This window comes from Lithobates pipiens, unplaced genomic scaffold (assembly GCF_037356315.1).
Source record: "Lithobates pipiens isolate NorthernLeopardFrog02 unplaced genomic scaffold, aLitPip1_a1.2 Scaffold_8, whole genome shotgun sequence".
Lineage (NCBI taxonomy): Eukaryota > Metazoa > Chordata > Amphibia > Anura > Ranidae > Lithobates > Lithobates pipiens.
This window is the reverse complement of record NW_027507903.1, coordinates 645,864,770-645,876,578: the sequence shown is the minus strand read 5'-3', so window position 1 is coordinate 645,876,578 and position 11,809 is coordinate 645,864,770. Positions and strand designations below refer to the sequence as shown.

General features: G+C 45.7%; 1 protein-coding gene across 1 annotated transcript; it reads left to right on the top strand.

Moving 5' to 3' along the window:
• Window positions 1-1,082: 1,082 nt before the first annotated feature.
• Window positions 1,083-11,030, top strand: LOC143961664 (transmembrane protein 256 homolog). Its single transcript, XM_077470984.1, has 4 exons — window positions 1,083-1,326; window positions 3,141-3,178; window positions 3,660-3,740; window positions 10,029-11,030. Exons 1-4 carry the CDS (start codon window positions 1,242-1,244, stop codon window positions 10,170-10,172), a joined length of 348 nt encoding a protein of 115 aa, XP_077327110.1. The 5' UTR covers window positions 1,083-1,241; the 3' UTR covers window positions 10,173-11,030.
• Window positions 11,031-11,809: the final 779 nt, after the last annotated feature.

The window sequence follows — 11,809 nt, the reverse complement described above, 5'->3', positions numbered from 1 at the left end:
CTCGCGGATAGGGATGAGGACACTGAACATTGAAGCAGGGGGATAGGGATGAGGACACTGAACATTGAAGCTCGGGGGTAAGGATGAGGACCCTGAACATTGAAGCAGGGGGATAAGGATGAGGACACTGAACATTGAAGCTCGCGGATAGGGATGAGGACACTGAACATTGAAGCAGGGGGATAGGGATGAGGACACTGAACATTGAAGCTCGGGGATAAGGATGAGGACCCTGAACATTGAAGCAGGGGGATAAGGATGAGGACACTGAACATTGAAGCACAGGGATAAGGATGAGGACACTGAACATTGAAGCTCGCGGATAGGGATGAGGACACTGAACATTGAAGCATGGGGATAGGGATGAGGACACTGAACATTGAAGCACAGGGATAAGGATGAGGACACTGAACATTGAAGCTCGCGGATAGGGATGAGGACACTGAACATTGAAGCATGGGGATAGGGATGAGGACACTGAACATTGAAGCACAGGGATAAGGATGAGGACACTGAACATTGAAGCTCGCGGATAGGGATGAGGACACTGAACATTGAAGCAGGGGGATAGGGATGAGGACACTGAACATTGAAGCATGGGGATAGGGATGAGGACACTGAACATTGAAGCATGTAGCTCAGGATAGGCACTACAAGTCCCAGCAATGCAAAACCTACTAGGTAACAAGGGAAGTATTAGTGTTGTAACGAACGGCCCAGTGTTTGTGTTGTGTGTAACTTCACTTCCGTAACATTATGTGATGGTTTCGCTGAACTGTATTGCCGAAACTATGTTGGAAAGCACGGCGCAAGTGTTTGGAACGCATCGCGCATGCGCAGTACGCAACAACGTGGCCCGTGTTTGTGTTGTGTGTAACATCACTTCCGTAACATTATGTGATGGTTTCGCTGAACTGTATTGCCGAAACTATGTTGGAACGCACGGCGCGAGCGTTTGGAACGCATCACGCATGCGCAGTACGCAACAACGTCACTTCCGCACCATCCTGTGATAGGCAGCAAACTGTGACACTACAGCGCCCGTGTAACAACATATTCGGCGACCCATCGCAGTTTGCGATGTAACATCACTTCCCCAGCAAACGGTGATGGGTCGCCGAATATGTCGTGGCTCGTGACACCCGCAACGCGATCACGTGACGTCATGTCTGAATATTCCTAGAATTCCCGTTCGGGGCGGGGCTGAGAGAGTGGGCGTGTCCGGGCGGTGGAGTACCAAGATGGCGGCGTCGGGCAGAGTGTGGGGGAGGGTCGGGGCTGTGTCAGGGGCCCTGGCTGTCAGTCTGGGAACCTATAGAGTCCATGGTGAGAATGAGGGGGGATGGGAGAGTCCTGAGCCCGACAGTGACCCCATTATGTATCTATACACACGGGGTGTGAGGGGTTACAGGAACTTCTAAAATTATTCTGTGCCTTTAAAATAAAGTCTGCACACACATTTAAAGTGACAACACTGTGGAGGTGCTCCACATACCACACAGTATCAGTGTTTACACCCAACTGGTGTCCCCATCAGAAGATTCCTCTTTTCTTGTTCTGGTGACAACTTACAGTGTTTGGATTTCCCATCACCTTTTTATTCCGGTGACACCAAGTGACAGGGAGAGGGAATCAGCCCAACGGGGACATGGTCTAGGCGCACTACCTTTACTGCCATACCCACCCTGCAACGTCCCCTCATTGTCAGACATAAGGGGTCTGTTGGGGGTCATTCTTCCTGGCTATTGTCAGCCATGACGGGTCTGTTGGGGGTCATTCTTCCCGGCCATTATCAGCCATGACAGGTCTATTAAGGGTCATTATCAGCCATGATGGTTCAATTAGGGGGCATTGTCAGCCATGACGGGTCTATTGGGAGTAATTTTTTCCGGCCATTGTTAGCCATGATGGGTCTATTGGGGGTCATTGTCAGCCATGACGGCTCAATTTGGGGACATTGTTAGCCATGATGGGTCTATTGGGGGTCATTGTCAGCCATGACGGCTCAATTAGGGGACATTGTCAGCCATGACAGGTCTATTGGGAGTAATTTTTTCCGGCCATTGTTAGTCATGATAGGTCTATTGGGGGTCATTGTCAGTTATGACAGCTCTATTGGGGGTCATTCTTCCCGGCCACTGTCAGCCATAAAGGGTCTATTGGGGGTCATTCTTCTCGGTCATTATAAGCCATGATGGGTCTATTGGGTGGTCATTCTTCCCGGCCATTGTCTGTCATGACGGTTCTATTGGGGGTCATTCTTCTCAGCCATTATCAGCCATGACAGGTCTATTGAGGGTCATTGTCAGCCATGACGGGTCAATTAGGGGTCATTGTCAGCCATGACGGGTCTATTGGGAGTAATTTTTTCCGGCCATTGTTAGCCATGACGGGTCTATTGGGGGGTCATTCTTTCCGGTCATTGTCAGCCATGATGGGTCTATTGGGGTCATTTTCAGCCATAAAGGGTCTATTGGGGGTCATTCTTCTCGGTCATTATAAGCCATGATGGGTCTATTGGCGGCCATTCTTCCCGGTCATTGTCAGCCATGACGGTTCTATTGGGGGTCATTTGTCAGCCATGACGGTTCTATTGGGGGGTCATTTGTCAGCCATGACGGGTCTATTGAGGGTAATTTTTCCTGGCCATTGTCAGCCATGACGGGTTTATTAGAGTCCATTCTTGCCGGTCATTGTTAGCCAGGAAGAGTCTATTGGGAGTCATTCTTCCCGGCCGTTGTCAGCTATGATGGGTCTATTAGGGGTCATTCTTCCTGGCTGTTGTCAGCCATGACGGGTCTATTGGGGTCATTTTTCCCGGACGTTGTCAGCCATGACAGGTCATTTGGGGGTTATTCTTCCTGGCCTAGGCTCTCCTATTTTTTCTGTATCTAGGCTCTCTTATTCTTCCTGAGCCTAGGCTCTCCTATTCTTTTTGTATCTGGACTCTTCTATTCTTCCCTTGCCTAGGCTCTCCTGTTCTTTCCATGCCAGACTCTTAGACAATGAAACTCTCTTCCAGACGTTGTATACTGTATACACACACACCAAAGACCCCGAAATGTCTTCATTCCTTCACTGCCACCTGCTAACTTGTATTGGTTCATCATCTGAAGTTTGTCATTTTGTGTCTCTTGCAGGATGCAGAAGCAGCAACCGGGACGAATACCTGAAAGAGGTGAGGCGTCCTCAATGCGATTTTCATTTTGTAATACTGTCTGTAGAATTTTGACAAAAATAAATTGTAAAAAAAACTTTAGTGCACTTCTCTTGTATTTGGCTCCCCTCCATCCCCTCCTCCGAGTCTTATACCAGTCTGTAGTGGATCCGACAAGCTACTGATACTCAACCAGCCCCTCCTCCGAGTTTTATACTTTCCCCATTAGAACCCTGCAAGTGCAGCAGCTGATTGATAATTATAAAATCACTCCCATTCACATTCACTCAACATGGACACAGAGAAACAAACAGTTATTTCTTCAGAATAATAAGAGGTTTGGAATCTGCAACAACGTTTGTTAAATTCCCTGCAATGTACATAGAGGGGGGTGTTATAATGAGTCGGCTACATTATAGCTGATTTCTGTTGTAATCTTTACAATTCTTATAACAATAGAGAAGAGGATTTCCTAATCATTTATACTTCTGTTTCCTTACAGCTATTTGTAACCGGGAACCAATACCACTTCCTGCACAGCCTGGCCTTATTGGCTGTGCCGCACTGCAGGCGCCCTCTGCTGGTAGGTCAGCTACTGTGTTGTCATTAACCATTTGCCACCTGCCCACAGTACTGAGAGCGGGCGGCAGCTACAGGCACTGCCATGTACTGGCACTTTTGGACCCCCCCCCAGAGTAGTACAGTATCATTATTGTGACACTGAATTACTCTGGTGAGAGCATGCAAAAAAAAAAAAAAAAAAAAAATGTAAAAATAAATAAATGTAAAAAAAAAAAGAAAATAAATGTAAAAAAAGAAATAAAATAAATGTAAAAAAAAGAAAAGAAAATAAATGTAAAAAAAAAGAAAACAAAAATGTAAAAAAAAGAAAATGAATGTAAAAAAAAGAAAATAAATGTAAAAAAAAGAAAATAAATGTAAAAAAAAAAAGAAAACAAAAATGTAAAATTAAATGAAAAGTTAATATATATATATTTTTTTACATGTTTTCATCAGTCAGTGTCCCTGATCATTGCTGCATCAGTCATATGATTATGCTGTACTGCACTGGTGACAGTATTTACAAAAAAAAAAAAAAAAGAAAAGTCTTTTGATGGGTATTTGGTACTTGTACTGTCCTGGCGTTTTCAGGTCTCAAGAAATGAGATCGGCCGTCAGTACTGATCAATTTTCAGATATACAGAGCCTTGAAAAAGTATTCATACCCCTTCCTTGAAATTTTCCACACTTTGTCATGTTACAACCAAAAAAACGTAAATTTATTTTATTGGGATTTTATGTGATAGATCAACACAAAGTGGTACATAATTGTGAAGTGGAAGGAAAATGATAAATGGTTTTCAATTTTATTTTACAAGTAAATATGTGAAAAGTGTGTGTGTGTTTGTGGAGGGGGGTCGTTTGTATTCGGCCCCCTTTACTACGATACCTCTAACTAAAATCTAGTGGAACCAATTGCCTTCAGAAGTCACCTAATTAGTAAATAGAGTCCACCTGTGTGTAATTTAATCTCTGTATAAATGCAGATGTTCTGTGAAGCCCTCCAGAGGTTTGTTAGGGAACCTTAGTGAACAAACAGCGTCATGAAGGCCAAGGAACACACCAGACAGGTCAGGGATAAAGTTGTGGAGGAATTTTAATGCAGGGTAAGGTTTTAAAAATATATCCCAAGCTTTGAACATCTCACGGAGCTCTGTTCAATCCATTATCCGAAAATGGAAAGAGTATGACACAACTGCAAACCTACCAAGACATGGCCGTCCACCTAAACTGACCAGCCGGGCAAGGAGAGCATTCATCAGAGAAGCAGCCAAGAGGCCCATGGTAACTCTGGAGGAGCTGCAGAGATCCACAGATCAGGTGGGAGAATCTGTCCACAGGACAACTATTAGTCGTGTTCTCCACAAATCTGCCCTTTATGGAAGAGTGACAAGAAGAAAGACATTGGAGAAAGAAAGTCATAAGAAGTCACATTTGCAGTTTGTGAGAAGCCATGTGGGGGACACAGCAAACATGTGGAAGAAGGTGCTCTGGTCAGATGAGACCAAAATTGAACTTTTTGGCCTAAAAAGAAAAACGCGATGTGTGGCGGGAAAACTAACACGGCACATCACCCTGAACACACCATCCCCACCGTGAAACATGGTGGTGGCAGCATCATGTTGTGGGGATGCTTTTCTTCAGCAGGGACAGGGAAGCTGGTCAGAGTTGATGGGAAGATGGATGGAGCCAAATACAGGACAATCTTAGAAGAAAACCTGTTAGAGTCTGCAAAAGACTTGAGACTGGGGCGGAGGTTCACCTTCCAGCAGGACAACGACCCGAAACATACAGCCAGAGCTACAATGGAATGGTTTAGATCAAAGCATATTCATGTGTTAAGGCCCGTACACACGGTCGGACTTTTTGACAACAAACATGCAAATTAGCTGTTTTGGAGCAACATCCGACTGTGTGTACACTCCATCGGACAAACTTTTTCTGTTTTCATCGGACTTTTGTTGGCTGTGTGAATGGACAAACTTTCTGCAAACAAAAGTCCGATGGAGCAAAGTCCGACCGTGTGTACGCAAAAGCATCGGACTTTTGTACAAGGTACAAACACGCATGCTCAGAACCAATGCAAAAGATCAGACTACAATACAGAAGTTCACCAAAGGTGGCGCTGGAGTCACTGAACGTCCTCTTTTGAAGCGGCGTCAGTACGTTGTGACGTCATTACGTTCGTGTTTGTTGTCAAAAAGTCCGACCGTGTGTATGCAATACAAACTTGTGGACCACGCCCTTTGTACAAAAGTCCACGGAAAAGTTTGTACAAAGTCCGACCGTGTGTATGAGGCTTTAGAATGGCCCAGTCACAGTCCAGACCTAAATCCCATTGAAAATCGGTGGCAAGACTTGAAAATTGCTGTTCACAGACGCTCTCCATCCAATCTGACAGAGCTTGAGATATTTTGCAAAGAAGAAGAATGGGCAGAAATGTCCCTTCTCTAGATGTGCACAGCCGGTAGAGACATCCCCAAAAAGACTTGCAGCCGTAATTGCAGTGAAAGGCGGCTCTACAAAGTATTGACTCCGGGGGGCGCTATACAAATCTACCCTCCACACTTTTCACGTATTTATTTGTAAAAAAAATGTTGAAAACCATTGAACAAAACACGGGACCCACCTCCCCTGGTTGTAGACAAAGTGCGGCTAGCCCAATAACATATACGGAAAGAGACAAAATACTCCCAGGGGCCTATATATACGCAGCTTTCAAGTAATAAAATACTTGTTTTGTATCAAAATATTATTTTATTTTAAATTGATATAAAAAAAAAATCATCATTGAATAAAGAGCGATATCAGATAACGGAAAAAGGAGAAGGGGCGGATACATAAACAAAGATGGACACCAACGAGGGCTCTGGGGTACACAAATTTTTGCATAATGGATGTCCAATATGACACTGACAATAAGCAATACACAAACAATATATCTGTGGGTGCTGCTAGTTAAGGATAACCCCCAACGTGTTTCAATCTTAATGTTATATTCAGTCTTCTTCAGGGGGATTTGAACATCTATAGCATATCAAGTATTCATCATCATAATAATCATTTAGAGAAGACCTGTATATACAGGAAACCAGGGTACCAAAAGGTTCTACCTTTTGATTTAAAAAAAGGGTGTTTAAGGGCAAATGTTGAAAAAAAAAAAAGAAATTCTTTTCCATTTTTTTGGTGAAAAGAAATGGTAATAATATAATTAAATTATATTATTTTTTTTCTTGTTAAAAAAAAAAATAATTATATTATTTTCACCAAAGAAATGGAGCAGAATTTTTTTTTTTCTCAAAACTTTCATTACTTGTATATACCAAAAAAAAAAAAAAAAAAAAAAAACCCCAGAGGTGATTGACCCTTTCATGACTAAGCCCATTTCTGACATTTGGTGTTTGACAAATTAAAATCCGTATTTTTTGCTAGAAAATTGCTTAGAACCCCCCAAACATTATATATTCTTTTAGCAGAGAATCTGGAGAATTAAACGGCGATTGTTGCAATATTTTATGTCACACGGTATTTGTGCAGCTGTGTTTTAAATGCAACTTTTTGGGAAAAGGGACGCTTTCATGGATTAAAAAAAAAAACGTAACAGTAAAGTTAGCCCAATTTTTTTGTATAATGTGAAAGATGATGTTACGCCGAGTAAATAGATACCAAACATGTCACACTTTATAATTGCACGCACTCGTGGAATGGTGACAAACTGCGGTACCTAAAAATCTCCATAGGCGACGCTTTCAAATTTTTTTTTTACGGTTACCAGGTTAGAGTTACAGAGGAGGTCCAATGCTAGAATTATTGCTCTCGCTCTGATGATCGCGGCGATACCTCACATGTGTGATTTGAACACCGTTTACTTATGCGGACGCGACTTCCGTATGCAAGCTCGTGGTGACCGGGGGGGGGGGGGGGGTTTGGGGCTTTGAAAACATTTTTTTTTTCTTATTTATTTTATTTTTATAATATTAAGTTGTGTTTAAAAAAAAAAAAAAAGTTTTTGATCATTTTTATTGCTGTCACAAGGAATGTAAACATCCCTTGTGACAGTAATAGGTGGTGACAGGTACTTTTTATGGAGGGATCGGGGGGTCTAAAATGCCCCAAATCCCTCCTTTGCACTTCAAAGTATTCAGATCGCCGCTTTCGCCGATTCTGAATACTGTATATATATTTTTTTTATATGGCGCCATTGGCAGCCGAGTAAACAGGAAGTGACGTGACGCCGCTTCCATGTTTACAATCGTTTCCGGCTTCGTTCCAGTTTGTCCCTAGCCGCTAGAAGCGACGGATCGTCGTTCGGGTCTCCCGTGCCACCGGGGGGGGGGTCCACTCCCGCTCCTCCTGGATAACAGCGCGAGCGGCTTTTAGTCTCATCGGTTCTTATCCCTGGATAGCCAATCTCCCGCTCTAAAAAAAAAACGGTACCGGGATGACCTGCAGCTGCGGGCATTATCCTGGTGTACCACGGAATTACCAGTTAAAGCGGTTGTATACCCGCTGTTTTTTTTTTTTTTTACTCGCCTGCAAAGGAAAAGGCATAATGAGCTAGAATGCACCGCATACTAGCTCATTATGAAATACATACCTTAGAACGAGCCCCCGACATCTGGCCCAATCCACGCCAAGGGAGCTGACATGTTCCCTTGGCGTTTATTTTGGTTATCGTGGCTCCGGCGCTGTGAGTGGCCGCAGCCGCGATATCGTCCTTTCATATATGGTCCCCCATCGGATAGTGTCCGCATGCGCAGTACACAGCACACACAGATTCCAAAAATAGCCGAGGATGAACGGCGCCTGCGCCATGAGTCCAGGTTCTATCCCCACCATTCAAGTGGACATAGAGTAGGAATATAAAAGAGCCGAGCTCAGCGAGGCCGAGCCCGAAGCGTGGTGAGTGAAGCTCGCCCGCGAGGGGCCCTCTAATTTTCACAACCCTATGTCCGCTTGGATGGTGGGGATGGTGGGCCTACCACCTCCACTCAGCTTCGGAGATTTTCCGCATACGCAGTACGGGGCGGACACTATATGATGGCAGGACACTATCTGCCAGAACACCGGGAGGGTCCGGCGTCTGCCGGACTTTCAGCCCACAATCCCCTGTGCGCAGTCAGCGGGGCATTGCGAGGGGAATATCTTCTAAACCAGGGGTCTCAAACTCAATTTACCTGGGGGCCGCTGGAGGTAGATTCTGGGTAAGGCTGGGCCGCATCAAGTTTTCCACAAAAACCTTTAGGGTGGGCACGCACCTGTCTGGTTTATAAAAATAGCACTCCTCCACTCTGCTGTGCCCCCCTGTATATTTCTTGCCCTGTATGCTAATACTGAGCATCAAGGAGGAAGAGACGCCGGATTTTCTCAATGGGCGTCTCCTTCTCCATGTGCCTCAATCCAATCACAGTGAGAGTCACAGCCAGGAAGAAAAAAACTCCTTGTCTGTGACACTCTTTGATGTGATTGGATCACAACACAGCCAGGGAGAAGGAGACGCCCATTGAGAAACCCCTGCGTCTCCTCCTCCCATGCAGGGCCTCCAATGGCAGAACGTCCTGTCGCCTGAACGGGAAAGAGAAGAAAAAAAGTGAGGCGTGGAGAGCGTGACTGACAGGCTGGTACTTGCCTCTCCGTGTCCCTCCCATCGAAGAAGATGAAGTCGCCGCTCTGAACGCACTTGGTGCAGGTCAGCGTCCGGCGGTGTTACACAGCGGGCAGCGCTCCACCGCCACTTACTCCCCCTGGTGAGACGCCGAGGTACTGTACTTGGCGGTGGAGCGCTGCCCGCTGTGTAACATCGCCGGAGGCTGACCTGCACCAAGTGCGTTCAGAGCGGCGACTTCATCTTCTTCAAGTACCGGAGGGAAGGTGGCTAAGTGCTTTTCCAGGCGGGGGGCCGCAAAATATTGTCCCGCGGGCCGCAGTTGGCCCGCGGGCCGCGAGTTTGAGACCCCTGTTCTAAACCGTACAGGTTTAGGAGATATTTTTTTTACCTACAGGTAAGCCTTATTATAGGCTTTCCTGTAGGTTAAAGTCCCAAAAATCACTATACAACTGCTTTAAAGTAGCAAAAAATTGCCTGGTCATGAAGGGGGGGGGGGTAAAACCTTCCAGAGGTAAGTGGTTAAATGATTTAAAAGGATATTTCACTCAGAACTGATATTCCAGTGTTTGGAACTCCCCTTATACCTGTCTGTGATCTCCTCTCACCCCTGGAACTCCCCATCCCTCTGTATTAGTATGTGGTGTATGTACAGTGTTTGTGTATTCTATGCAGTGACTTGTGTGTGTTTGACCCCCTTCCCAGGCGGGATCTCTGCTGACATCGGGGATTGTTCTGTTCTGCGGGACGTTCTATTACCATGCCATGACCGGGAACTCCTCTCTTACCAAGGCTGCACCTTTGGGAGGCACTCTTCTCATACTGGGCTGGGCTGCCATGGCCCTCTAACAAGTCTGACCGATCCTTCTCTCCCCCCCCCCCCCCCGACCTCATATCTTCTATATATTATCCCGCTACGAATTCCAAATCACATGTTTATATCCTGTATATTTTGTGGAATAATTTGTGAAATATATTGTATTAGAAATCTATTTTTTCCTGAACAGCTTTTTAGACGTAATGTTATGTTTTACGTCATCTACGCCGTTAAGCAAAACGTTTTAGGCAGGTGCGATGATAATGCCGTAAATGAAGAATGCTTTTCAGAAATGGAAATGTTAAGTTTTTTTTTTTTATCAATTACCAAAATGGAAAGTAAATGAAGAGAAATCCAAATCCAATCAATATTTGGTGATGACCGCCCTTTTGCCTTCAAACCAGCATCAGCTCCTCTAGGTAGACCTGCACACAGTTTTTTGAAGGAACTCGTCAGGTAGGTTGCTCCAAACATCTTGGAGGACTAAGCACAGTGGAGGTCGGCTGCCTCAACTCTTTCTGCCTCTTCATATCATCCCAGACAGACTCTATGATGGTAAGATCAGGGCTCTGTGGGGGCCAAACCATCACGTCCAGGACTCCTTGTTCTTTACACGGAAGATTTTAATGCTAAAGACTTTAATTTACGCTTCGTAATGCTACTTCATCAGGAAGCGTCTGTACATCGAGGCGCATTCTGGTCGCGTCACTTTCCAGGTTCGAGTTTCCGGTTTGTCTCTCAGTGGCAGTGGAAGACACGCCGATATCACAGCGTGAGCTCCCACCAACATTCATGCCGGTCATCCCTAGTGCCGGGACAAAGCACTACTAAATGTAAGCAGGTGTTTGTATGTTTTTACAAGTTTTAAAATAAAGCGGTATTACACTCTTGGTTCCCCTCTTGTCTTCCATCCCTTATGGGCAACCGTGTTGGAGAGGAGAGTACAGTCCGGAAGTTGCCTGATTCATCTCCAGTCTACTTGCTCCTGAATTCCAATCTAGCGTTCCCAGACCTTCTTTTTAACTACTTCCCGCCCGGCCTATAGCAGAATGGTGGCCGGGTGGTGGTTCAGTTATCCTGACTGGACGTTATACGACGTTCAGCAGGATAACATCTGCCGCGCGCCCGTGGCGGCGCGAATCATGGCGATCGGTGGTGTGGTGTGTAAGTTGGACACACCGCTACACCGATCTCGGTAAAGAGCCTCTGACGGAGGCTCTTTACCATGTGATCAGTCGTGTCCAATCACAGCTGATCACAGTGTAAACAGGAAGAGCCATTGATCGGCCTTTTCTCACTCGCGTCTGACAGACGGGAGTAGAGGAGAGCCGATCGGCGGCTCTTGGGGGGGTCTGTGCTGATTGTTTATAAGTGCAGCCCCCCTGCGGGTGCCCACACTGGACCACCAGGGACACCACCAGGACCACCACACCAGGGATGCCACCCTAGACCGCCAGGGATGCCAGTAAGTGCCCAAAAAATGCCAATCAGTGCCCACACATATTGCCAGTCAGTCAGTGCCTGCCAGATGTCTCCTCATCAGTGATGCCCAGCAGTGCCATCTGTCAGTGTCCATCAGTACCACCTATCAGTGCCAATCAATGCCCACCCGTGCCACCCATCAGTGCCGCTTATCAATGCCCATCAGTGCTGCATACCAGTGCCAACT